General features: G+C 41.9%; 3 protein-coding genes and 1 long non-coding RNA gene across 8 annotated transcripts; 2 read left to right on the forward strand and 2 right to left on the reverse strand.

The window, feature by feature from the left end:
* The first annotated feature begins 255 nt into the window (after positions 1–255).
* Positions 256–5,086, forward strand: LOC139612353 (uncharacterized). Of its 2 annotated transcripts, none has more exons than XR_011686517.1 (7): positions 256–388; positions 1,366–1,674; positions 2,558–2,853; positions 3,018–3,122; positions 4,132–4,157; positions 4,516–4,587; positions 4,957–4,996. XR_011686517.1 is itself a non-coding variant. In XM_071467841.1 (7 exons), exons 1-7 carry the CDS (start codon positions 343–345, stop codon positions 5,005–5,007), a joined length of 912 nt encoding a protein of 303 aa, XP_071323942.1. In that variant the 5' UTR covers positions 256–342; the 3' UTR covers positions 5,008–5,086. The 2 variants fall into 2 exon arrangements, 1 of the variants encoding a protein (XP_071323942.1); XM_071467841.1 differs by having other exon boundaries at positions 2,558–2,860; positions 4,957–5,086.
* A 2,114-nt stretch (positions 5,087–7,200) lies between these two features.
* Positions 7,201–26,774, forward strand: LOC139612355 (uncharacterized). 4 transcript variants are annotated; one of them, XR_011686518.1, is made up of 8 exons: positions 7,201–7,684; positions 7,771–7,915; positions 19,167–19,376; positions 21,852–21,998; positions 22,421–22,591; positions 22,696–22,769; positions 22,908–23,027; positions 23,831–26,774. It is a non-coding gene; the product is annotated as an uncharacterized lncRNA (long non-coding RNA). The 4 variants fall into 4 exon arrangements; XR_011686520.1 differs by lacking the exons at positions 19,167–19,376; positions 23,831–26,774 and having other exon boundaries at positions 7,209–7,684; XR_011686521.1 differs by lacking the exons at positions 19,167–19,376; positions 21,852–21,998; positions 22,421–22,591; ... (1 more) ...; positions 22,908–23,027; positions 23,831–26,774 and adding an exon at positions 10,159–10,281 and having other exon boundaries at positions 7,229–7,684; positions 7,771–7,905.
* Positions 9,841–15,503, reverse strand: LOC139612349 (cytochrome P450 2K1-like). The gene is made up of 9 exons (XM_071467838.1): positions 15,097–15,503; positions 14,405–14,567; positions 14,142–14,291; positions 13,893–14,053; positions 13,560–13,739; positions 11,388–11,529; positions 11,122–11,306; positions 10,420–10,561; positions 9,841–10,336 (listed from the first exon to the last, which is right to left on the reverse strand). Exons 1-9 carry the CDS (start codon positions 15,301–15,303, stop codon positions 10,149–10,151), a joined length of 1,518 nt encoding a protein of 505 aa, XP_071323939.1. The 5' UTR covers positions 15,304–15,503; the 3' UTR covers positions 9,841–10,148.
* Positions 18,022–23,108, reverse strand: LOC139612350 (cytochrome P450 2K4-like). Its single transcript, XM_071467839.1, has 10 exons — positions 22,902–23,108; positions 22,636–22,798; positions 22,359–22,508; positions 22,104–22,264; positions 21,828–22,007; positions 20,707–20,848; positions 20,408–20,592; positions 19,435–19,576; positions 19,155–19,344; positions 18,022–19,110 (listed from the first exon to the last, which is right to left on the reverse strand). Exons 1-9 carry the CDS (start codon positions 23,106–23,108, stop codon positions 19,157–19,159), a joined length of 1,518 nt encoding a protein of 505 aa, XP_071323940.1. The 3' UTR covers positions 18,022–19,110; positions 19,155–19,156.
* Positions 26,775–26,801: the final 27 nt, after the last annotated feature.

A 26,801-nucleotide genomic window follows, 5' to 3' on the forward strand; every position in this document is an offset into this window, starting at 1 on the left:
CTGTCATTTCAAACAATGTAGTAGTGCAATCTGAGTCATTCTGTCCAAGAAATATGTCAAAGCAAGGAGGTCACACGCTCTGAAAATGGAATTTGTCATTTTTACTCTGACACAACTGCAGTTTGCAAAACACAAGTTTCTTTTAACAGTGGCTGCCGTGTGCAGCCTGTTGAGAAGATGTGATGTAATCTAGCTCTGAAGAACTTGCAACAGGCTGGGTGGTGATGCTGTTTGACTGTGCATTTTTACACAGGAAGTCAACCTCAATAAGGAACCAGCACCATCACACACAGACCAGAAGCCTCACACAGCGTTCACCTGTTGACAGAGAACGGACACAGAATGACTCTGCTGGTTTTAATCTTTATTTTCGTGCTTCAGTTTGAAGGTAAAGCTCTGTTTTCTTATTTAAATCTTGATCCCAATATTACAGAAATATCACATATTCATTGCTGTTAAATGAAGGTCAGTGTGAAAACTTGCTGCCAGACAACAAAACCACAACTTTCCTTCTTTTTAAAAAAGGTTTCATAACATTTTTTGTTTCTCAAACCAAGAAAAGAAATTGTGAAGCAACTGTGGGTCAGTCAGGTTCAGACTGATTCTCAGATGTATCCAGACTTCATGGAAAATGTGTCAAGACAGAAAAGCTGTCAGACATAACACATCGTCTTCTCAGGCCAACATCAAAGTCCAAGTATTTTAGTATTGTTATATTACTGTTGATTATTATAATTATTATTATGATGATGACCAGATCAGCTGAGACTGTGCACTGTGTCTGTGCAACAACACGTCTGTCTTGATGCGTTTCCTGGTTCGACTGTTTTAAAGCAGACGATTCGCTCTTTGGGGGAGGGGGCGGGACATGTGTCACACAACTGCCATCTTTGATGTTGCAGACTCTTCTGTTCACGGTTCTTCTCTCTTACAACGTCTCTGCCAACATCCACTGTTCTGTACCTTCCTTTCATCTCCACCAATCTGACAGAATATTCAAATGTCCAAATGTGCACATTTTCTATCTACAGTGTCTGTAATTAATAAACACTTTGAGACATTAACATCAGATCAGCAGACTGAATTTCATATATCGTCTAAGAACCCATGATTATTGCTGTACATGATAATAAAATAATAATAATAATAATAATGAAATGATTGTCTGAACCTCAGCCACTGGGGGGGACGTTGGCACATTCCTGCTCTGTGGTTGCAAATATCAAAGCTTGTGATATTTGAGGTTATGTTGCTGCTTCAGTATAAAATAAATGAATAAAATGTTTTATTTTGATCGCAGATGATGATGATGATGATGTGTGTAGTTTGTCAAACTTTTTAAAACATGTATTTTTTACTTTGCAGCAGGCATCAGTGGGAGACGGATCCATCTCTACTACAGACCTGGGCATGATGTCATCCTGCCATGTGACAGTGTGTCACCATCTGATACAACATGTTCCAGGGTTACGTGGTTGTACAACAAAGATCGAGATTCCACTATAACTGAGGTCAGGAATGGAAATGTGATGAAGAGCTCAGTCCGAGCTGCCAGGCTGAGTCTGGACACCAACTGTTCTCTGCTCATCAGCAACATCACTGCTGAGGATGCTGGTTTGTACGACTGTCAGCCAGGGGAGACCAAAACATCCCTGTTTCTAAATATTCTGACAAGTGAGTCTTATTTCTACAAACACTCTTTCACATTAAAGTCTAACTCTGCTTTCACAGAAACAAATGACGTGGTGTGAAGTGCAGCAGGAGCAGGGAGGAGCTTCGTCTCATTTGACCCATAACAGCCCCTCCCCTGTGTGTTTAGGGCTCACCATAACACATGCACCCCCAGACTACTTGGTGGGAAACTCTGTTTTCATGAAAACTAATGACGTGGTATCAAGTGCGGTCCACTATGCATCCAACCATCAGCAGAGGAAGACCACTAACCATGACACATTATGTATCTGAATATTCTGATGAATGAGTCTCAGTTCCAGGAAAACTCACTGACGTTAACAGCAGGTGTCTCCCAGAGCCCAGGGTCATTCCTGTTATTCCTCAAGTGGAGAGTGATTTGCTTTAAGTTTACCACACTCAGTCATATTTAGTTACGCTACTAAGAACTCAGACCAGGATGAATCTCATTGGTGGTGCATTCAATGACACTTTGACATCCAATGACTGAGATTCAACTCCTAAACCATGACGCATTCATGAGCTCTGTTGTTGGAAATGTTTAAAGCTCCACAGTCTAAAGGTAGATGTCCATGTGTTTGTGACTATAAAGCAGGTCTAGGTTCTATATTAATACTGTGAAAGTATCAAAGCCTCAGTCCACAGAGAAATGCACACAGCCTGTATTCAGACACTGAGCCTTAAAACCAGCCGTCAGGACTTCTGGAACTTTGTGATGTCACAACAAAGCAGCGACCGCCCACCATCCAACCTTACAGGATTTGGTTTCTCTGAGTGTTTACCTGAAATCTGCTGTACAAGTCGTCTGAAGTTGCTGTATAAACGAGCACATTACAGATTTAACAGTGATCACGTTTTCTCTCAGTCTCTCCAGCTCCAGCAGACGCTGATCCACAGAGAGATGGTGAGGTGATGTTAAACTGCTCTCTGAAGAGATACATAGGTCTCCCTCCCTGTAGAATCAACAGAATCCGCTGGGTGAATGAGACAGGAGCTGAGCTGTTTGGTGAAGGTGTCGGCTACAGGATTTTGGAGCAGAGAGACTGTGTCTCTGTTCTGAAAGTGAAGCATCAGGGTGGTCACACCAGGAGATTCACCTGCCAATTTGTTAATGAGAGCAACATTGTGCAGATACAGGCTGACTACACACCTTTCATCAAGGTAGGAGGTAAAATATCTTCTAAGTTAAATTAACATGAAATAAAAATATAAATTTGACCAAAAAGAGTATCTGATTATCAATAATCTAATAATTTACTGCTTAATCCAGTAATAAGTCATTCGATGATGTACTGAAGAGGTTTGCTTCTTTGTTCTGACCCCAGATTCTCTCTACATCATCATCGGTGCAGTGGTCGGGCTGGTGGTGCTGCTGGTCATTGTTGCTGCTGTTCTCATCAAATGCAGGAAAATAACCAAAGTGACAGAGGGTCAGTAAAACAGAGACTGTCCTAACCTTTATAATAAGCTGCTCTTTGTGCAGCAGGTTACTATGACCCACAGTTAGGTTCTGTTGCTAGGCGACATCTAGTGGTCGTAGCAATGATGACAGGAGCAAAGGGAAAAGTGCGGTGACGTAGTTTATAGAGCGACAGAGTCCACGTCAGGAGGAGGTTGGGGTGGATGGATGAATATGACCCAGGAGAGCGGTGTTCGATTCCCATGTGACAGGAGCAGTTGATGTTGTTTCTATTATCCATGACCGTTCATTGTTATTATTGTAACCATGACAACAAAGATCGTCTGATGTTGAGGAAGAACTTATTTTAACCCAAATCACCATCTTTACCTAAACCCAACCTATTTCAGAAGACACTGCTACGGGTCGTATCGGGGTTGTTGAGGCTGAGTTGGGGACTGGTTGGTAAAACAGTACAAGTCCAGTGGAGAATTAGTTTAAATGTAATATACATCATATCATTGATATGAGTTATGTTATAATATGTCATGTCAGTTGAGCAATACTGAACTCTGAGATAAGAGGAGACAAGATTATGAGATGACTTGACCGACTGCTGGTCAGCTGTCACTGGTTGTTGTAGTCATCTTCCATCAAATTTACAGGATTCAGGTCATTTCAGATCAACTTTGATTGGTAAGACATTCAGTCAGTGGCCAGTGGTTCGATAAGTTATTGATACCACCTCAGAGAGTCTTACTGTGCTAATCTCAGAGACACATCAATGGAAAAAATAGATTTAATCTGCCGTATTTGTAGAATATTACCACTAATAAGACAAAGTAGTGTTTCTACGACTACTTTCAGTTACCTCCTATACTTGATGTGCACTGATGTAGAGTCTGAGGTGGTTTTTAGGGACACCTACAGGTGAATCAATATAAATAAATAAATCATAGCATGACGTGTATAATATATTGATAGAATATACAGAATGATAATCTGAAGATTAATCCTTGAAATTCTACCTTTTGTTTCAGGTATTGAGAAACCAACCCACCACACTGTGAGTAAAATGTATTTTCACATATCTAATGTTTTATTTTATGATGAAATCACTGGAGAAACACCCATTGAGCTAACTCACAAACATATATTTCATTATTTTAAAAGTGCACTTCAGTAAAGTCTATCCACACATTTGGAGATTGATTTGAACCCTGATGCCTGGACCTTCATATGATGGGGTTTGACATTGATGTTGATGCATAAGTAAAAAAACTCATGAAACTGGATGGAACCTACTAACCTGCACTATAAAATGAATTAAGCTGCACATCAGTGAGAAGCAGTGTTGCACATTTGCACAAAGAGTGTGCGTTATATGTTCACACTTTATAAACCAGTGTGTTGTTTGCCCTCAGGATGAGCCGGAGGGTAATCTGACCTACATCACTGTCAGTCATACTAATCCAGGGGCCTCTCATCAGACAAAGGTGAGTCACTTTATACATCTGATTCTGCTCCACTGTGCTTTTCTATGACTGTAACAGTTCAACCTTCATTTTGGTTTGCAGTGCTGTTACAGATCACACAGTATCTTATCAAAATACTGATTTATTACTTCTGTGGCCAAATGTATGTGTTCACACTTTTGAACTATATTTAAGACAACTGTGTCTTCCTGTTCAAATGTGACAGTGGCAATGGACACATCCAGAACCCTGACCTCAGCCCCATCCCACAATGTCTTACTTGAAAATAGAAAACCTACAAGCTCCCCGTGTAATTGAGCACTGAACATTACTGAAGAAATATATGTAGTTAATGGTTTGAATCATGTAAAACCTGCGGGTTTTATCCAGGTCAAAGAAGAAGAGAGTGTGACTTATTCCACCATCAAGACTCTGCAGTGAAGACAGAAGTATGATCCCAGCAGCTTCGACAGCTTCGTCAGCCTGAAATAATTGCACCAATCACCAGAAAAAAATCCTTGTATGTGAAAACATACTTGGCAATAAAACTGATTCTGATTCTGATTCTGATTCTGATAATCAGAGGAAATTAAACTTCTCATAATGTCAGTGTATTTATAAAACCTGCTGCCAGAGTGTTGTCTGGCAGCAGATGCCAGGGAGAAGATTGTTGCATTTGTGCCTCAGTGTTTGTATCAAATGTTGGCTTTGCTCCATTAACATATATATATATATATATATATATATATAGGCTAGTCCAGTGAGCAATCAATTGTCTTTATCTGTCAATAACATGATTTATTTTTGATCACAGTTACATTACATATTAAGTACTGCTGCTACAAACACAGACCAGGATGAATCTCTTTGATGGTGTGTTCAATGACACTCTGACATCCAATGACTGAGAGTCAGCTGCTAAACCACAATGTATTCATGAGCTCTGTTGTGGGAAATGAGCAAATGTGACACTGGGAAGTGTTATGATGTGAATATACCTGTGTCTTTGATTTAAATCTCCACCCAGTCTAAAGGCAGATGTCCATGTGTTTGTGATTATAAAGCAGGTCTAGGTTCTATATTAATACTGTGAAAGTATCAAAGCCTCAGTCACAACAAAGCTGTCACCGCCCTCAGCCAGTTAAAATTTAAGAGGGTCAATTATTGTATCATATTTTACATTGCAAGTTTTTAAAGCAGCCTATGTGCAGCATACATCCACCTCTATCCTGGGACCCACAAATGCAACACATCCTGGAATACACTTTGTCCCAGTAACCATGTATCCAGGTGATATTCGTGTTATGGAGGAAAGTGAGCACTTGCTTTGACTTCCCACATTTATAAATAGACATGCCGGCCATTGCATGACCAGCAGTCATGTCTTACAGTGTAGTTTTTGGAGGATGAAGAAAGAGACAGTTTCAAGTTCCTCCCTGTTGTGTCAGAACCCTTATACTTCCTGCAGCAATCATCTGTGTAGGCGGCTCTAAAACTGTCAGGCACATTTTCCTTTGCATAAACCATCATACACTAAGAGTTATTTCACAGGCAAGCTCTCTGTTGGAGGTTAACCCTGCAGTCTTACTGGAGGTTGGAAAGCTCTTATCAGTGTCCTGCAAATGTAATCAGCAGCATTAAAATGATCTTCATGGCTAATGTCTCATTCTGGTCTCTATACTTTACCACTAGTTGGATGTTTGCCTGTGTCAGAGGTAGACAAAGTACACAGCTCTATTACTTGAATCAAAGTATAGATACTTGAGTAAAAGTACTGGATTACTTCCTCAAATACCTACATATTAAAAAGTGATTTAAAAAAAAAATCTCAACACATTGTTGTATTGTTTCACATTTACAGAATCTAATGACTCTGAAACAACCTACTGACTGACTGTAGAACCTGTGGAATCAAAAGACTGTGACCAACCACAGCACAAAACAGAAACTACAAGCTGGAATTAAACAAACGTTACCTCAGCATGTTTTTGAAAATAGACGGTGAGTTTCTGAAGGCAGATCATTTAAAATAACAGGAATCTTTCTTTCTTTCTAAAATTTCAGACTCCCTTCATATTACACCACGACATCTAATCCATTATTAATGCAAAACATATTATTCAGAGGAACTTGAGAACTTGTTTGGTGAATGTTGAAGTGAATGTGAGGCTGAACGCTGTAACTGTTGAATCACATGTATTTCACTTCATTACTGGACCTGTGCACTTCCTCATAGCTCTACATCGTCAACAGGTCTGTTCACACAGTTGTATGAAGTCCAGAGGAAGTTGTGTGAAATCTGATAAATTGCATGAAGAGTGACGCCACTGACCAAACTATCAGGGTGTGAGTTGCATTATGGGTAATGTAGGCATCAGGTTTCGTGAAAGAAAAAAAGACTATAAGCCTTGATTCTGCTACATGCGAACCGTTTTTAACAAGATGGGTTATATCTAAACAGGCCCACTGTGAATTTATGTCCTCCACCACCTGACTCACAAGAGCCAGGCTGCACCTTCACCCACCTCATCACACGGCTGCCTGGTGCCTGTGCTGCAGGGCCTGTGCTGATCTGCCACAGGTCAGCCTCTCTCTCCCAGCTCAGTTTTCTTGTCACATCCTGACCTGCATGCATGCAACATACAGTTCTGCTCAGCGCACATGTAAGCAAACACTCACGTCAAACTAGATAAACACGCACATGTAAGGCAATGAACAGGAAGAACAAGCTATTAGTTTAGACAGGTGTCAATCAGTCACTATCAGCTAATCAGTGTTAAGGTGGGATGAATATTGTAACCTATCAGATTCTTAGAGGGGCGGGACTAAAACTCAGAACGAGAAGCGGCAGAGAGCCGAGTTTGTTAAACCCTGTTACGTTTCTCCAGTTCAGTCCAGGTAAGAACCGGTGGTTTTACATCAGTATGTACTTAGCTAAACCGTGAAGGAGCGCATGTTTGAAGTGTTATGAGTCAGTAATGTCGCTAAATTAGCACAAACACTGTAGCATGTTTGGACCGAGTGAGCTAACGTTAGCTAACTCATTTTCGCGCCCTTTGGACTCCGGGAGAAGAGACTGACTGAGCCTGAGAAACACGTTTGTTCACCAAACTTCTGAGTGAGTGTGGATCTTAAAAACTGTAATAATATGAACATTTGCAGTGAATAGACCAGAAGTTTATTAGCCTTTTGTCTTATCGACAGTGAGCTCCAGACACCGCCGCCATGCTGCTAACGGACAGGCCGGTTTCTGCAGGACGGGGTTTCTTCATTCGCCTGCTAACCGGACACAGTTGGCTCTGCTGGTCACTACGAGCTTCCCGCCTTTTCCGGGGGACAGTGAGTAATGGTAATATGACCTGAGGTTTCAAAATGAGCTGCAACCTGCGCGCCAACGTTACGATACCATAAACTAAAAACTAAAACCCTGAGTATTGTTATTTTGATTTTATTTTACTTTGGGTGGAATAAATGTTTCTGTTTTTGCCTTTAATCCTTGTTTTGACATTTAGCCATGTTTAAAAGCCAGGTATTTTCATGTTTTGATGTGTGGGAGTTAAAGCTCGCAATGACAGTACAACTATTAAACAGGCTACCTTGGTCTCTGTGCGCTAGTCATTCATACACCTGAAGTTATAACAGAAGACACGTTCTGATCTTTACATTTTTGTTGCCATCACCAAATTCACCTCCCATGCAAGAGAGAGTTATAGGTATAAAGGTGTGGATCACAACAATCCTGCATCTAAAACTGAAGTGAGCGGGCTCCAGTTAAATCTAAATTTAAATGTTAAATCTACATGATAAACTAAATTTTGAATGTAAATGTTGGTGGAATGAAATATTTAGCTAATGCAAATTCACACTGCCGATCAGCAGAAGTACCAAAATAAAAGCTCAATCCAGTGCTTATCCACAGTCAATCCAGGCTCAAAGATGGTACAATTTTGGTCCTAAGACTGGTAACGTATCACTTTATTTAGGTTTTGTATTGTTTTTTCCAGGTGAGAACATACTTTTTAACAAATTACACAATAATATCAAGATTTGATAGATGGTTTGATAGAAGTTTCCAAACGTCCAGATTTTGTTTTTGGACCAGAAAGGCATCCACAAGGCCACGGCACATCTGATGATTGAGGGTTTCTTTCAAATGATTGAACAGTGTTAAGTTCTAACGGACACATTTGTTTTGGTTTTTAGGGAAACATATTTCAAATAAAACAATACATGAAAGTGGCATGGACAAAATATTGGGACCATAACCTAATATTTAGCAACACACCCTGTTGAGGCAATTACTGCAAGCAAGAGTGTTTTTTGCTCTTCTATACTTCTAAACTGATAGTTTGGGCCATTCTCTCTGAGCAAACTGCTCCAGGTCTAGTAGGTTTGATGGGTGCCTTCTTCAAACTGCTGAATTTCACCTCTTTCCAATGATGTTCAAATGAATTAAGATCAGGCCTGAGAGCACGCCACTTCAGAAGGGAGTCATGTTTTCTTCCCCTTCATTCCTAGTGCTTGTCATTGCCCTGAGCTGTGGCTGAGACAGAGCTCTCTGATACTGGGCAGTGTGTTTCATGCCATAACAATCTTATAATTTCATTGTTCCCTGCACAGATTCAAGGTGCCAGATGCATCAAAGCTGCCCCTGGAGTCGGGCTAGATTCTGTCCTCACAACATGAAGAGAGGCACAGCACAAGTGCTGGATACTCAGACAGCTGCTTGGTTGTTTTCCATGTTCGCTCTGCTTACCATGTGTTGCTGAGAGCAAAGTTCAGACTGTTGTTTGTGCACAAGCAACAGTTGTGATTGTGTGGCCTTTTTTAAGTTGGTGCTAGAGAGGGTGCGGTCTGGGGGCTCCATAGTCCTGCTGGCATACTTAAATGCCTGTGTGGGCAAGAATGGAACTGTGTATGAACTACCATAAGGTAATTTAAAAGTTGAATTTGTATGTAAAAGTTCTCTTCGAAGGTCAAATTCCTGTCCTTTGTATGCCCACGATTCAACCACACTTTTGTCTTCCTAAAGACTCTGCCCTAGAAAGAATGTAGCATCTCATGAACCAGATAAAAGTGAATTCGATGGGGGGGCCCGGTAGTCGAGTGGTTAGGGCGCATACCATGTTGAGCGCAAGACGCTCTTATCAGGCAGTCACCGGTTCCACTCCTGACGGTCCGACTCTTTCCTGCATGTCATTCCCCTCTCTCTACCCCCTTCCTGTCAGTCTTCACTAAGCTATAATAAAAGGCAAAAAAAGTGAATTGCGAGTGAACAGAATCATGCAGCATTTATTGTGAATAAATACATCAAAACATGACATCTGCATTTTGCTTCACAAGTTACAAGACAGCCATTTTTGGATCACAATACACTGTTGTGTAATGTGTTAATTATGAATCTGCTCTGCAGGCATAGTAGTAGTCAACGATGTTTGCGCATTGCTGAAGCAGTTAACATACATTTTAGTTTCAGTTACATTAGTGATGTTCAATATTTTCACTACTCTTAAAACTGCATGTGGTTTTTCATTACCAAGCCCTCCTCCTCCTCCTCCTCCTCCTCCTTGTCCTCCTCCTCCTCACATACAGGGGACAGCACAAAGCTTATGAGGTGAAGGAGTCAGGCTGAGGCCCATATGTGCAGTCAGAGCCAGTTCGTCCTCTGAAACTCCAGGTGGAGGAGTGAAACGGAAGTTCTGCAGGAGGCTGGTGAAGAAGATGAAGAGCTCCATCCTGGCCAGACTCTCCCCGACACAAATCCTGCGACCTGTGACAGAACAACGGGAATGATTTGGGTCATTTGCCAGTAGAAGTCAACATTGACATGAAGTGATGCTTGAGCTCACAAACCTGCAGAAAAGGGTATGAAAGCTTCTCGTTTGACAAACTTTCCATCTTTGTCCAAGAAGTGAGCAGGATGAAAGGAGTGTGGTCTCTCCCACTCACTCTCATCAAACAGGACAGACATCAAGAGAGGATACACTGTGGTCCCCTGGGGATGACATAAAATTTGAGGAGCTTTTTGTGGTAATATTTAAAATGTTTTATGGAATTTAATGAATATTTTAAGAAATAAAAAGCAAGAAATTTATAAATACATTGATAAGGCTGAAAAAAAAACATTGGGACACATGCAAAAAGAATAAAAAGGAAAATTGCACTTTTTATTTCAGACTAAGAGAGCATTTTTTGCTGGTTTGTTTTTACCTTTTTAGCCTCTAAGGGTGGCTGTCTGTCTGTAGACCTTTTTAGCCATAACTTATAATGCAGCACCATCATCAGGTCAAAAACATTTTTGTTCAATACTTTGGCTTATGATCAGATACCTACAAAATTAATAACCATCCTGTCAGTGTCAGCCGTACATGACGTCAGTATTTCGCCAGCCATGGACAACCGCAGAGTGCTGTCAACTCTAGTCATGTTAATTGAATGCAAATTATTTCATTCAATTAATTTACCATTTATGATATTTTTGAATTTTTTAATTTATTTTGTATTTTCTTGTTTGTTGGCTTGTTTCCTCCATATGAAGTGTCTGTTCAGTCTGACCTTCTTGATGAAGTGACCCTGGAAGGTGACGTCTTGGCTCGTTTTGTGAGGCAGAGACAAGGGGAGGATGTTGGCCAGTCTCTGTGTCTCATGGATGACAGCATCAGTAAAGGGCAGGTTCTTCCTGTCTTCCATCTGCACCTGACGGCTTCCTATCACCCTGTTCAGCTCCTCCCGGACCTGGTCTGGGGGGGAGGGAATCTTTAATGATGAAGCTTGGAATGTGTGTCTGTGTTTGACAGCTGTGCACTTTCACAGCTCCTTACCTTGTATTTTTGGATATTTAGCCATAAACAGGAGCCCCCATCTGAGAGTAGCTGCAGTTGTTTCAGTGCCGGCAGCAAACAGATGAATAACTGTCATCACAAGGTTTTCATTGTGGAAGTGACTGTTGGTAATCTCAGCTTTCTGTAAGTACAGAGCAAATCAAGAAATCTTGATATAAAACTCAGGGAGGTTTTTTTTTTTTGTGTTTGATAGTTTAGGTTTAGGATTTATTGTTTTCTGTAGTTCCAACAAAAGCATGTATTAGTTAAGATAAAATTATACTAACAAAGCTGAGATCTCAGATAACATTAAAAATAGGTCCAACAGGGCAAAAGAGCAGTCAGACAATCACACATGATAAAAGTAAACAGCTCTCCTCTTTGCCTGCCCAGTGATGCCCAGCAGAGTAATCGCTTTGCAGAGTGAACATCCTGCAAATCCTCAGCAGGCCACCTTCACAGGCTCACAGCGGGTTCACCAGCCTTACCCTCTGCATTCTTCACAGGCCCCTGGTACAAGGCACACTTCCACTTGTTGGCCTCGTCCATAAGCTCTTCCTGGTGCACTGTCAGTTCCAGCATGATCAGCTGCTTCATGGACTCTGAAACAATGGTCATGTCTCGTCTCAGTTGTGTTGATGTTATCCGGGCTGGGAATCTATGCTTCTTGCTGAGGTCCACTTCCAGTTGCCACTGGGTGGCAGTTTGTGATGGCCAAATGAAAACAAACTACCACCAACAACAACCGACAAAGTGCTGGGTGTTTTGATGCTTTTATCCAGAGACTGACACAAGATGGAACAGTGATGTATCTCCTGCAACGCGAGGCTTCGTTTATCAAATGTCACATGGTTTTCTGCAAAATCATGCAAGTCTTGAAGCGGGGCTTCACCTGGCCCACCCCTTCGTACTCGGCACACACCTCGGAGCCTTGATTCTTATGTCCCATGACTAGATGCAGTAGTCAGGATTCAAGGCTTTGCTCCAGCTTGTAGGTCGGGCTTGTCTTGGGCTTTGAGGATGTTCTTTAGCAGGATGTGGTGTTGATGGCCGTGACTAGACTCTCAGCGACTGCCTTAAGCACCTGGTCATGACACCAATGATAGTGCCCATTTCCAAGGGTTGTTGGGAAGCTACTGAGGAGTGGTGTTCTAAAGAGCTTCTTCCAGAGCAGTGAGGGCAGGAAGGTGTCTTACTCTTCCTCACCTGTGACTAAGTCACCTCCAGAGATTTATGCACTCCATTTTCTGCCTGTTCAAACTTGGATGCATCACTTTAGGGTCTCTTAACTGTCTGTACTAAAAAGCTTGCCCTGTCCGAGACACCAAAAACTCTTCACTAATCAGGATGCTTCAGAATATTACTGGTGCTATACAGAGCAACACTGCTCAGGCTATGTAGCAGGACCAAAACAAATGCTTCACAGGTTGAAGGGCACTTCCTTTAGGAAAAGCAAGACCATTATTGGCTCAGGTCCAAGGTCGGTTGAGGTTGTTTGCTGTTATGTTACTGTTTAAAATCTTGTATGCTTCTAACTTGCATTTGGATCAAGTGGAATTGTGGCTTTAATTGCAAAAATATTATATTTAATTTGAAACTGCCCACCACAAAAATGGGACTCAGAACTAGACTTGTGCCAACTGTTGATCAGATTAACTATCAATGACTGAACATATGCCAATAATTTTTTTTTTTTTTTGATCAGCGATCACTTGTGTCAGCACAAGTGACTCTGCTGTATAATTTAAAGCATCCCTTTTGTGCTCTGTTTTCCATCAGCCAATCCTAACAAGTCCACTGTGCAGTCTGACAAAACCCTATACCTCCATTCTCCATATGCCTGGTGATGCTATAACTAGTGTGCATGTTCCTGGGGTCCATAACTCATGTGAAAGCGTCTTTATTTGCGTCTCTGGAATCACTGAGTTGGGGCTATTTTTGCTGGGCTCACTTCTCTGGTCTGAAATCCACTTGTGTACGTATGTAATCCGCTGGAGGTTATCAGATCATCTATCGATGAACACTGACAATGACAACATGACATTATGAAAACACAGACAATTGTCCAGTCGTACTCAAGTCTCAAATCACACACCACATTTGAGTATTGACTGGGAATTATTTACAAGCAATGAGCACTATAGCAATTATCATAGGTAGGTGATTCCCAACCTCTAGATGCTGCTTGTGGACCAGAAAGGCATCTACGAAGCCTCTGCACATGTGTGGATTGAGAGTTTCTTTCAGACGTCTGAACAGCTCCAAGTGCATTTTCTTATTGGCATCGGCCAGTTTGAGGAATTGCTTCCTGTTAGCGATCCATCTACCAGTCCATGGGAACAGGTTGTACACCTGTCAAAATATATATACACATCAGTATTTAAAATAATTTAAAGGTTTGAATAGTAATTCAGATTCAGTTCTATTCAGTTACAAGAGTTTATTTATTATGTCTATTTAAATCAGAGCTGAAAGTCTGAGATTCATAAACATATAAAACAATACCTGTATTGATGGAGAGCCCACAAGTTTACTGTTTCTGTTTGTTCGATCTACCAGAGAGGTAAATTCTGGATCATCATATTCAAACCTGCTTCCATAGACCAAGGAGCAGATAATATTAGAGACTGCATAGTTCATTGGTTGGGTCGTGTCAAAGGCTTCTCCTGCAACCACAAAAAAAGCAACACAATAAAATCATAGGTGAGTTTTTAAGCCTGGATTGCTGCTTATAGTGCTGGTGGTTACACTTACCTTTAAATTTCTTAAACACTTCAGTGAGGTAGTTACATTCCTCAGAGATTTTATCCTCACATGCCTTTTTACCCATCCCAAAGTCTCTCAGGTTTGTCAAAGCAAAGCGCCTCATTTCTTTCCATGAATCTCCATTGGACCATAAAATCCCTGAGATGAAGCATCAACATCACATGGTAAATAAGTAACTGATCATATCTTCAGACCATAAACATTTGCCAGAGGTTGCTAAAGACAGAAAAATCTTTTTTTTTTCTTCTTACCATGTCCTTGACTGGCTTCTTGCATAATTCGCATTGGGTCTCTTTCTCCGAACTCTTCAGCATAGTTCACCAGTGCCTCCTTCACTGTCTTGTATCCTGCCAGCACCACCACTTTGTGAGGTCCCAGATAGACGGTGAACACTGATCCATATTTCTTGGAAAACTAAGAACAGCAGCATATATTAGAGATATAAAAATATACACACATGCACACTTCTGTCTTTGTGAGAACCTTCATTGAGATAATACATTCCCTACCCCCTAACCATCACAACTGAATGCCTAACCCATGAATAAAATTATTTTAATGGAGACCTATTTTAACATTTTTTAACTGGTCCTCGTGTGCCCGCGCCTCACATAGCACTCTTAAGAGTGTTGCGTTTTTACCTAACCCAACCCTAAAACCAAGTCGTAACAGGGTAAAGTGTCCTCACTCTGTTAGGAAAATACTCGTTTTGGTCCTTGTTACTTCTATCTTTGTGAAGAAACTTATTAACATGCCCTTGCTCCTTAGTCTAACCTCAACCATCACAACTGAATACCTAACTCAGACCCTTCCCCTAAACTTTAACCAAGTCTTTACTTCAAGCAGACCTTTGAGGATATGTCAGACAATGAGGGCAGAATCTCCTCACTTTCCCAAAATATCCTCACTAAAAGAAAATTACTAATTACGTCACTGTCTTCACCCTCAGTAATGTGTTGTAGGGTCTCCTGAGGTCCAGCTGCAGCAGGTTACCAAGCAGGGGAAGTGGTCTGGGTCCTGGAGGTTCCTTCTTGTCTTCGTGGGAGGTGAAGCAGAAGGTGAAAATAAGGTAGACAAGCAGCAGGATCATTAGAGTCCCCAACAGGGAGAAAGAACTGGAGGTCTGGGGAAATAGATCTAATATCTCCATGATTTAAAAAAAAAAGTGTCCTGAAAAATGGGTTTCTTCCTAGAGCCTTTAGCTCTGTTCGGGTTTTTGTAAAGAGAGATGTCCTGTGTGGCTTCAAATGGAGAATAGGTACAGCCCAAGGGGAGGGACAAACTGGAAAACTGCCCCAACAGATTTTAGTGAACTGTTTGGTTTATTCCGGTCAGTGTTCGCTGAAAACTGTGTCATCTGTGTCAGATTCACAGTAGATAGCTCTATTTACATGTTGTTGTATAACACTTACATCATGTCGGGACACTGTGTGTGTGCATAAGTTGAAGAGGACACTTTTGGACCCTACCCTGTGTGTGTGTGTGTGTGTGTGTGTGTGTGTGTGTGATTCTAATGTTAAACTACTGACAAGGATTCCATGTTTTGCCCCTTATTGTTGTCTGACTTTTATACTAATTATTTGAACGTGTATTATATTTTGATGATTCCCAAAATGGCTCAAATTCTGAGTGTGGCTGTGGCAGAAAAGTACACAGTCATTTGCTTGCTTTAGTGTTGACTAAAAGTGAATAAATTATCCTTTTCTGCTGTTCTATTTGTTTGATCCTCATCAGGTCTGCAGTGCTATGTACTGCCTCCAGCAAATAGCCATGGTTTAGCCAGCTTTAATATGTACTAAACTAAATGTCAGCTATACTAGTGGAAGCCCTACAACCTTAAATAGTGTGATAAACTCAGAGCCAGAACACCCCCTCACCTCAGCGTGTGATTCAGCTGTTTACTACACCAATGTCAAAAATATGGACCAGTCTAAAACATACCTTTTCATGAGTCAGTAACAGAGAAGAGTCAATAACATGCTGCCACCACACATTACAACAGTAAACTACATGAATGCAAAGATCTGTTACGGGACAGAACACTGTTCTGAGATCAGATTTAAGGAGGGATATGGCTGCCACTTGAGTATTGCTCTAGTTGATGTCTGTTTTTAGCTTTTAACTGGATAATTTATCAATATCATGAGGAAATGTTCAGTGAGGGAAATCTTATGAAAAATGATGTGAAGCCGAGTGAGACTGATGAAATGCCCCTTTATTCCTCCGCTCAGTGTGTACACAGAAGATGCAGTTACACACAACACACAGTTACCAGTGCAGGTGACAGCCCCCTTAATGCTTCAGTCATGATGGAGTGCAGGATGGTGAAGATGTCCAGGCAGCGTGCAGCAAGGTGCAGGAGAGAGACTGTCAGATCAATGACATGCAGTACAAAATTCTAAAACAGGAAAGACCCTCAATTAAACAGATTTGCTACGACTACTATCATGAAAAAGTATGTTTTAGTCTGGTCCATTTTTTTTTTTTCATTTAAAAGCCACCAAAAGCCACGGCTGGAACAAAATACCAAATATACTCCTGTCCCAGTTGTTTCTCCAGAACTGATGGTCAGACAAATGCTCCTGCCAAAACTTTATTGGCTCTGACAATATATCAGTAGAATCAGAATCAGAATCAGAATCAGTTTTATTGCCAAGTATGTTTTCACATACAAGGAATTTTTTCTGGTGATTGGTGCAATTGATCAGCAACAGTGGGGCTCTCTAGCCTTGTTGATAAGGCTAATAGCAGATGGGAAGAAGCTATTTTTGTGGCGAGAGGTTTTGGTCCTGAAGGACCGCAGCCTCCTGCCAGAGGGGAGTGTCTCAAAGAGTTTGTGTCCAGGGTGGGAGGAGTCAGCTACAATCTTCCCTGCACGCCTCAGAGTCCTTGAGGCGTACAGGTCCTGGAGGGACGGAAGATTGCAGCCAATCACCTTCTCAGCAGAGTGGATGATACGCTGCAGTCTGTTATTGTCCCTCTCCGTGGCAGCAGCGTACCAGATGGTGATGGAGGAGGTGAGGATGGACTCAATGATGGAGGTGTAGAAGTTCACCATCATAGTCCTTGGCAGGTTGAACTTCTTCAATTGCCTCAGGAAATACATCCTCTGCTGAGCTTTTTTGATGAGGGAGCTGATGTTTAGCTCCCATTTGAGATCCTGTGTGATGGTGGTTCCCAAGAAGCGAAAATGCTCCACGGTAGCCACGGGGGAGTCACACAGGGTGATGGGGGTGGGTGGGGCTGGGCTCTTCCTGAAGTCCACTATCATTTCCACTGTCTTCAGAGCGTTTAGCTCTAGGTTGTTCTGCCTGCACCAGGTCACCAGACGCTCAGTCTCCCACCTGTAGGCAGACTCATCGCCATCAGAGATGAGTCCAATGAGAGTGGTGTCGTCTGCAAACTTCAGGAGCTTGACAGACTGATGGCTGGAGGTGCAGGTGTTGGTGTACAGGGAGAAGAGCAGAGGAGAAAGAACGCAGCCTTGTGGGGATCCAGTGCTGATGGTCTGGGAGTCAGACACGTGCTTTCCTAGCTTCACGTGCTGCCTCCTGTCAGACAGGAAGTCGGTGATCCACCTGCAGGTGGAGTCAGGCACGCTCAGCTGGGAGAGCTTGTCCTGCAGCAGAGCCGGGATGATGGTGTTGAAGGCAGAGCTGAAGTCCACAAACAGGATCCTGGCATAGGTCCCTGAGGAGTCCAGGTGCTGGAGGATGAAGTGGAGAGCCATGTTGACGGCGTCGTCTACAGACCTGTTGGCTCTGTAGGCGAACTGCAGGGGGTCCAGGAGTGGGTCAGTGATGGATTTGAGATGGGACAGGACAAGACGCTCAAATGATGCTTTAAACATCATTTAAAACATGACATTTAAAACCTAATGTTTTACTTCCAAAGTCTACAAATAAGCTGGTTGTGAAGCTTTATACATGATGAAAACACAATATAATCGTAATTTTCTTCACAGTTCTTATGTATTTTCATTGCAATCTCTTGTAATCTCCTGCTCAGATCCTCCTGGACCTGTGCTGGGAGATTAGAAATTTTTGTTTTTATGACGATAATTTTTGTCTTGGTAGAGCAGATGTGATCCTTACACTGTATTTTTGGATTCTTGACCTCAGTGTGGTGGCTGTTTCGGTGTTAGCCCAAGAAAAGAATCATAACTGATTTCAAAAGGTTTTCACTGTGGAAGTGACTGTTGGTAATCCCAGATTCCTGCAGGTCAAGCGTCAGTGCAGCTTTTCAAACAAATTTTCATCCCAGTTTTCTTTTTCACTTCATGTAAAAGAAATCAGCCTTCTGTTACTGTCTTTTGATGAAAATGATGTTGACATATTTTTCAAATGTTTGAGAAGATTTTAAATGGCCTGAAGAAAAATAGCCTCTTTTGGTTCATAGTTCTTCAAAGCTCCACATTTTATCTTCTCCTGTGTTTTATCTGAAGTGTTGCTCTCCATCAGAAGATATATTTGTGGTTTTAATAACCAAAACCATCTCAGTGTAGTTTTACATCTCTCTCAGGCTTCTCTCCAGAGCTCTAGTAACAGGTCAGGTCAGTCAGCCAATCAGAAGAGAGAAGCTGAGCCTCTCCTCTGATTGGCTGATTTTATTATGATTTTCTGAGTGATCAAATATAAATATAGTAGATTCCAGGTTTACACTCAGAGAAATCAAATCCTGCAAGTGGGATGGTGGGTTCAAGTGGCAGGGTTTGGTGCATGGCTGAGACCAGTGACTGCTTTACTGTGACATCTCAAAGTTGCAGCTATTGTTGTTGACAAATGCATCAAAATATGATATCCTCACTTTGCATCACAAGTTAAAAGACAACCATTTTTGGGTCACTGCATATAATGTGTAAACGATGAATCTGATCTGCAGGCAAAGTAGCCGATGAAGTTAGCCCATTGCTAGGACAGTTTAAAAAGAGCAGTTAACATAGATTTTATTTTAATTTCTTAGTGGTGTTGAATATGTTCACTACTGTTAAACAACCCCCCCCCTCACATACAGGGAACAGCACTATGCTCAGGAGATACAGGGTTGAGGGTGAAGCCCACAGGTGAAGTCAGATCCAGTTCGTCCTCTGAAACTCCAGGTGGAGGAGTGAAACGGAAGTGCTGCAGGAGGCTGGTGAAGAAGATGAAGAGCTCCATCCTGGCCAGACCCTCCCCAGGACAAATCCTGCGACCTGAGAGAGAGAGAGCAATGGAAACGTTTCAGGTCATCTGCCAGTCAAATCAATTGTTAAAAACAAGTTCAAGCGCTTAGACTAACAAACCTGCAGAAAAAGGTATGAAAGCTTCTCGTTTGACAAACTTTCCATCTTTGTCCAAGAAGTGAGCAGGATGAAAGGAGTGTGGTCTCTCCCACTCACTCTCATCGAACAGGACAGACATCAAGAGAGGATACACTGTGGTCCCCTGGGGACAATTCAGAAATTTAGTGATAGGTGAGAATATTCTCTCCAGACTACTTAAATATGTTCCAAGGCAACTGGAAAAATGTAGCATTCTTGGTTTTGGTTTTGGGAAATGAGGAGACAAATATAAATGGTTAGTACAAACAGTATGGAATTACATTTGAAAGATTTAATACTGTATATTCACCCAGGATAAATATTAGCTCTTGGTTATGATATTCAAAAATGTGTCCCCCTCCTAAGTTTACTTTAGTTCCACGCTCTCTTATCCTCTAGGCTAGATTACTGTAACTTCCTGTATTTTGGAATCAGTCGGTCATCCCTATCTGCAGCTTGTCCAAAATGCTGTGGCTAGGCTTCTGAGTGCTTCAAAAGGAGGGGATCAAATCACCCCTAGCCTGGCCTCTGTCCATTGGCTCCCAGTTCAATTTAGAATTGATTTTTGAGGTCTGTCGTTTGTTTTCAGAGCCTTCAATGTATGGACATGGGCCTCTTCACTGTCCCTCACACTAATCTTAAACGTAAAGGTGACCGCACCTTTTCAGTCATGGCCCCCAGACTCTGGAATAGCCTGCCTATTACAGTACGATCTGCCTGTTGATGTGTTGATTCTGTGTTCATTGTGTTTCTTGATGTACAGCACTTTGGTCAGCTGTTTGCTGTTTTGAAACATAAATACATTTTGATTTCATTTGTTCGCCTAGCCTCCATAATACAACAGTGTGGGTTCTTTAACTAAACTTCAACCATTAATGATAAAACTGGATTTATTTTTATTCATTCTGATGAGTCAGATTTGGTTCTTCAAATGAGGAGTTTCATTCAGGTGAACCTTTTTAATGAAGTGACCCTGGAAGGTGATGTCTTTGGCAGTTTTGTGTGGAAGCCCCTGTGGCACGATGTTGGCCAGTCTCTGTGTCTCATGGATGACAGCGTTGGTGAAGGGCAGGTTCTTCCTGTCTTCCACCTGCACCTGACGACGTCCTATCACCCTGCTCAGCTCCTCCTGGACCTGGTCTGGGAGATTAGAAGTTTTTGTTTTTTAAGATGATAATTTTTGTCTTGGTAAAGCAGATGTTGCTGGAGCTTTGTGTTTCTGTATGAAAGCTGCCGATGTCTTGAGATCCTTACCCTGTATTTTTGGATTCTTGGCCATCAGCAGAAGTCCGAATCTCAGTGTCTTGGCTGTTGTTTCGGTGCCGGCGGAAAAAAGGTTGTTAACTGATTTCAAAAGGTTTTCACTGTGGAAGTGGCTGTTGGTAATCCCAGATTCCTGTAGGTCATAAAGCATCAGTGCAACTTTTCTAACAAATTTTTATCCCAATTTTGTTTTGCACTTCATGTCAAAGAAATCAGCATTCTGTTCTACTGTTTTAGACCATCAATTTTTAATCAATTGGTGACTTTGGAATGTCATTGGCAATCAATCTCATGAATATTAATTAAATTAATATTAATATTATGCATTTGTAGTTTTTAGAACCAGAAACCATCTCAGTGTAGTTTTACATCTCCTCTCTCAGGCTTCTCTCTGGAACTCTAGTAACAACAGGTCAGTCAGCCAATCAGAGGAGAGAATCTGACTGTTTTGTTGTGACATCACAAAGTTCCAGAAGTCCTGACGGCTGGTTTTAAGGCTCAGTTTCTGAATACAGGCTGTGTGCATTTCTCTGTGGACTGAGGCTTTGATACTTTCACAATATTAATATAGAACCTAGACCTGCTTTATAATCAGAACGGACAAGTGACAAACTGGTTTCAAAACAGCTTTTCACAACCCAGTGGGTGATGTCACAATTGGTTGACGCTTTGGCACATATCACGACGGCAGTTGTCTGAGGAAATCTTAGCTGGCAGCAGTGTGGACAGTGTGTTCCTGGTGTTATTGCTGAGCTAGCTGCTTACAGGTCATCCCATTCAACTGCTTTGGCTTATTATTCAACAATCACAATGTCAGACAAAAACAACCTGCAGGTCAGTGACGGTGGCTGTGCTGTGCTCAGCTATACTGGCATTTAAAATGAGTAAAATGAGTAAAGCCATGCTAAAGTGAAAGCATGAAAAGTCTGTCATATTTGTGTAAGGATGGAAAACCATGGTTTCCCACTTCTAAATGAGATGCAAATTAATATTTACGTTTGTAAAACTATGTATACAATGATGTGTACATTTGGACCAACACTTACACAGATTTCCACCATCCATCAGCTCCATAAACCAGAATATCAGTTTTGATAGATATGTTTTCTAACCTCCTGATTTTTCTCGTGCACCAGAAAGGCATCCACGAAGCCTCTGCACATCTGAGGGTTGAGGGTCTCTTCCAGACGTCTGAACAGCTTCAAGTTCTGTTTCCTTATGGCTGCATCTATGTTCTGGAACTCCTTCCTGTTAGTGATCCATTTACAGAGCCATGGGAACAGGTTGTATGTCTGTCAAACAATACCAAAACATTTAACACAGATTTCCAGAGTGAAAAATGAAAATAATTCTTCATTCTGACTGCAATAGTTAATGTGTGACGATACCTGTACAGAAGGGGAGACCATCAGTTGTAAGCGCCTGCTTACTTGATTTACCAGAGATGTGAACTCTGGATCATTATATTCAAACCTGCTGCCATAGACAATGGAGCAGATAATGTTAGAGACTGCACAGTGGATTGGTTGGGTTATATCAACAGTTTCTCCTGCAACAAGGGAAACAGCACAATTCAAAATGCAAAACAATTTTTTCACTGAAAATATTGTTCACATAGTTGATTTTGATAATAAATCATTCACCTTTAAACTTCCTTAAAGCTTCAGTTAAGTGCTCACATTCCTCAATGATTTTGTCCTCACAGGCCTTCTTGCCCATCCCAAAGTCTCTGAGGTTGGTCAAAGCAAAGCACCTCATTTCTTTCCATGAATCCCCATTGGACCATATAATACCTGAGATGAAGAAGTTCAACAAAATATGTTAAATATGTAACTGAGGGCTGACGGCTGTCAACATGTGTGTAGAGTTTAACAGAGTAAGTAAAGGATGGGGGGGGGGTGTATTTTTTTCTCCACTTACCATGTCCTTGATTAGATTCATGCATTATTAATGTTTGATCTCTTTCTCCGAACTCTTCAGCATAGTTGACCAGCGCCTCCTTCACCGTCTTGTATCCTGCCAGCACCACCACTTTTTTAGGTCCCAGATAGACGGTGAACACTGATCCGTATTTCTTAGAAAACTAAGAACAGCAGCATAGGTTACAGATATGTTATTAATTAAAACACACACACAGGAGAAAGTGGATACAGAGAAAGAGCTGATAACACTTCCACTGTCTTCACCCTCAGTAATGTGTTGTAGGGTCTCCTGAGGTCCAGCTGCAGCAGGTTACCAAGCAGGGGAAGTGGTCTGGGTCCTGGAGGTTCCTTCCTGTCTTCATTGGAGGTGAAGCTGAAGGTGAAAATAAGGTAGACAAGCAGCAGGATCATTAGAGTCCCCAACAGGGAGAAAGAACTGGAGGTTTGGGGAAATAGATCTAACATCTCCATGATTTAAAAAAAAAAAGTGTGGAGAAGCTGTTGGTGTCCCAACCAAGTAGGTTTCTTAGAGCCTTTAGCTGTGTGAGTGTTTTTGGAAAGAGGGATGTCTTTTGTGGCTTCAGATGGAGAATAGGTGCAGCCCAAGGGGAAGGACAAGCTGTGGAAAACTGCCCCAACAAGTTTCAGTGAACTGATGTTAGATCTTCTCATGTCAATGTTCTGTGAAACCTGGGTCACATATTCACAGTAGAGACAGTAGAGAGCCCCTCTGTACTATAAATGTTGCTGCACAACATTTGTATATTAAGTCACAACACTTGTGTTCTGGTGTGCAAGTCTGAGACTGCACCCTAATGTGTGTGCGTGTGTGTGTGTGTTTGTGTGTCTGTGTGTCTGTGTGTCTGTGTGTGTACTTGTACTTGCTACATAGTAAGGACCAAAAAAAGTATTATACCAACAGAGTGAGGACATTTTGGGAAAGTGAGGACATTTTGGCCGGTCCTCACTTTCTGAGACACCTTCAAATCACATGTTGAGGGTTAAGACTTGGTTTTAGAGTTATGGTTAGAATTAGGTTTAGGTTAAGGTTAGGGTCAGGGTTAGGGTTAGGCACTCAGGTGTGATGGTTCAGGTTAGGGTAAGGGGCTAGGGAATGCATTATGTCAATGAGTGTCCTCACAAAGATAGAAGTACAAGTATGGATAAGCCTGTGAATATTCTCATTTGTCCAGGTCAAAACATCACAATCCTCCCAGCAGACAAGAGTAGATGCACAGTTGTGCACAATACAACTGATTACCAGGCCAAGATCTCTGCACTACTCAGCGACTCTAACACTCTGAATCGAGACCCGACCAGTGGTTATAAAAAGAAGGTGATAGAATGTCTACAACAACTACAAAAAGAAGGGGTTATTGACAAAACACAATATTACCGGCTTTATCCCCAGGACTCCACCCCCTGCCTATATGGACTCCCCAAAATCCATAAAGAAGGGGCCCCGCTCAGGCCTATGGTCAGCAGCATAAACTCGGTCACATACAGCATAGCCAAACACATAGCCAATATCCTGGCACCTTTGGTGGGCAACACCCCACACCACATCCAAAACTCCATAGACTTTGTGAGTAAAGTCCGGAACTTAAAAATGGAGCCAGATGAAACCATGGTTTCCTACGATGTGACTTCTCTTTTCACCTGCATTCCAACCGTGGAGGCTTCGGCCACAGTAAGAGAACGACTCACACAGGACAACTCCCTGCAAAACCGAACAAATCTCAAGACACATTTGCCAGCTTCTGGATTTATGCCTGAACACTACATATTTCCAGTTTGACGGCAAATTTTACAGACAGAAACATGGCTGTGCCGTGGGTTCACCAGTATCCCCCATTGTGGCAAATCTATACATGGAGGAGGTAGAGAACAAGGCTCTGAACTCCTTTGAAGGAATTACACCGAGCCACTGGTTCAGATATGTGGACGACACATGGGTTAAAATCAAAACCAAAGAGGTGCAAGCTTTTACCGAACACATTAACTTAGTGGATAAAAACATCAAGTTCACCAGAGAGGATGTCAAGGACAATAGTCTGCCCTTCTTAGATTGTGACGTCTATATGAAAAAGGACAGGAGCCTGCACATTGGGGTATACAGAAAACCCACACACACAGACCAATATCTACTTTTCGACTCACACCACCCCCTGGAACACAAGCTTGGTGTTATCAGAACCCTGCAACACAGAGCTGATAACGTACCCACCAGCTCACAGGCCCAAAGGGTAGAACACAAGCACCTGAAAGGCGCCCTCACAACTTGTGGTTACCCTAACTGGACCTTTGTGAAAACTGCTTCTGCTTCCAGAAAGAAAAACCAAACAAGATAAACAACATAGTCATCCCATATGTGTCTGGGGTATCAGAAAAACTCAGGAGGATCTTCAACAAACACCGTATCCCTGTGTATTTCAAACCCAGCAACACACTCAGACACTCCTCACATGAGGAATGCAAAGACCTCTACATTGGAGAAACGAAACAACCACTGCATAAACGCATGGCCCAACACAGGAGAGCTAACTGCTCAGGCTTGGACTCTGCTGTCCACTTACATCTTAGGGAGAAAGCCCACTCCTTTGAGGACAGCAAGGTTCACATCCTGGACAGAGAGGACAGGTGGTTCGAAAGAGGAGTGAAAGAAGCAATCTATGTGAAAGTAGAGAAACCATCCCTCAACAGGGGAGGAGGCCTCAGACACCACCTATCTCCAATTTACAATGCTGCCCTTTCATCCCTTCCCAGGAGATTCAACAATTTAACCTCTAAGACAAACAACTGTTCACAAGTGGCATGCGACTCCAACGACTGTTGTTATAACACAATAGGGTGTTGTATCCTTTGTTCATTATTATTTATTTAGAAAACATGATTATTATTTTATGTTTATATTTCATGATTTGCATTCAGATCCAATTAAATATTAAATAGACAGTATTAAAATACAGATTAAAAGTAAGGTTAATTTCATACATGATTTCATATAAGGCAACTGATATGTAGCCTAATGTTACTCATTTAGTCCACCAGAGGGCGTTTCTGTGTTTACACGTCAGTTGAGAAAGGTCATGGTTCGAACCATTTTTTAAAAAAAGAAAGTGTCAGTTGGAAAACAGAAGAAGAGTCTTTGTTTATGATCTGTTAGTCATCGTCATTTTTTTGTATTGTGACAGTTTTTTTCGTCAAAAAAAAACATGAAAACAACCAGAAGTCCCGCTTCGTTTTTCATAGAAGCTGCAGCTAAGTTCCCACATAGGGCTCTAACAAGGTCGAAACCAACTCTCCACCAAGACAGTCACTCTAACGACTGTCGTTGGCACATGGAGCACAAAGGGAACCAATGACATCATCAGCCTTGTGAAAGCCTCTAGGAAACAGCCATGGTCTCACCGTCTAGAGTCTGACACTGACAAATGCTCTCTCCTTCTCTGCTTTTATATGTACTAAACTACCTGTCAGCCAAATCAGTGGAAGCACTACAACCTTAAATAGTGTCACAGACTCACTCAGTGCTGTGTGTCAATGTTTACCCTCCAGTGGTGCAGGCGGTGACTGACTCACCTTTTCCCCTCTGGGCTAACCACTCAGTACTAAACACCTATTTGACTCAACCTGGCTGCTGCTCTTACAGCTCTTATATACTTGCTGCTTCTCTCAACACTTTCCATACACACTGAACTGAGGACAAAGAAAACTGAAGAGACCACTTAGGAGCTTTGTGGTTTCCATCAATGGTGTACATATTCTACATTTATATGATAAATCTGTTCCATGGGAGTTTGCTTACTAAGAGGAAGCAAAACTTGCATTCAGTTAATTCAGTCAAAAAATGCATTTGGTCAATTGTACTTGATCAAACATCATAATTGATAAATAACACCATGCAACATATCTCTCAAGAAGACACACCCAGCATTAGGCTCCACTTTGGGCTTTTTGGGACAGCAGCTGCGTACTGTAGTGCTTTTGTAACAGCTTTTATAGGGGCCCCAAACATTTGCCTGGTATGCCTTTCCTGAAGGTGCGCTTCTGAAGCTGGTTCAGGCAGTCAACTCAAAGTCAACTCAAAGGGCAACGCCGGGAACACACTGGATGTGTGGCATGTGCATTGCAGCTGCTGTTGGTGATCCGCTCCGGACAAAA

Source organism: Trachinotus anak, unplaced genomic scaffold (assembly GCF_046630095.1).
Source record: "Trachinotus anak isolate AG129_WGS33_773 ecotype Australia unplaced genomic scaffold, CSIRO_AGI_Tana_v1 ptg000031l, whole genome shotgun sequence".
NCBI classification, from domain to species: Eukaryota; Metazoa; Chordata; class Actinopteri; order Carangiformes; family Carangidae; genus Trachinotus; species Trachinotus anak.

Bases quoted from the DNA above. Each gene is read 5' to 3' on its own strand.
- LOC139612349 (XM_071467838.1), bottom strand. From the start codon at position 15,303: ATGGAGATATTAGATCTATTTCCCCAGACCTCCAGTTCTTTCTCCCTG. The intron at 10,562-11,121 runs GTCAGACTGAAC...TGTCATCCCCAG, and splicing joins AGGGTCACTTCATCAAGAAG to GGGACCACAGTGTATCCTCT. The intron at 10,337-10,419 runs GTTTGTGAGCTC...GTTCTGTCACAG, and splicing joins TTTCATACCCTTTTCTGCAG to GTCGCAGGATTTGTGTCGGG.
- LOC139612350 (XM_071467839.1), bottom strand. From the start codon at position 23,108: ATGGAGATGTTAGATCTATTTCCCCAAACCTCCAGTTCTTTCTCCCTG. The intron at 22,265-22,358 runs GTGAATGATTTA...CCCTTGTTGCAG, and splicing joins AGCTTTAAGGAAGTTTAAAG to GAGAAACTGTTGATATAACC. The intron at 20,593-20,706 runs GTAAGGATCTCA...CTAATCTCCCAG, and splicing joins CAAGAATCCAAAAATACAGG to ACCAGGTCCAGGAGGAGCTG.
- LOC139612353 (XM_071467841.1), top strand. From the start codon at position 343: ATGACTCTGCTGGTTTTAATCTTTATTTTCGTGCTTCAGTTTGAAG. The intron at 2,861-3,017 runs GTAAAATATCTT...TTCTGACCCCAG, and splicing joins ACCTTTCATCAAGGTAGGAG to ATTCTCTCTACATCATCATC. The intron at 4,158-4,515 runs GTGAGTAAAATG...GTTTGCCCTCAG, and splicing joins AGAAACCAACCCACCACACT to GATGAGCCGGAGGGTAATCT.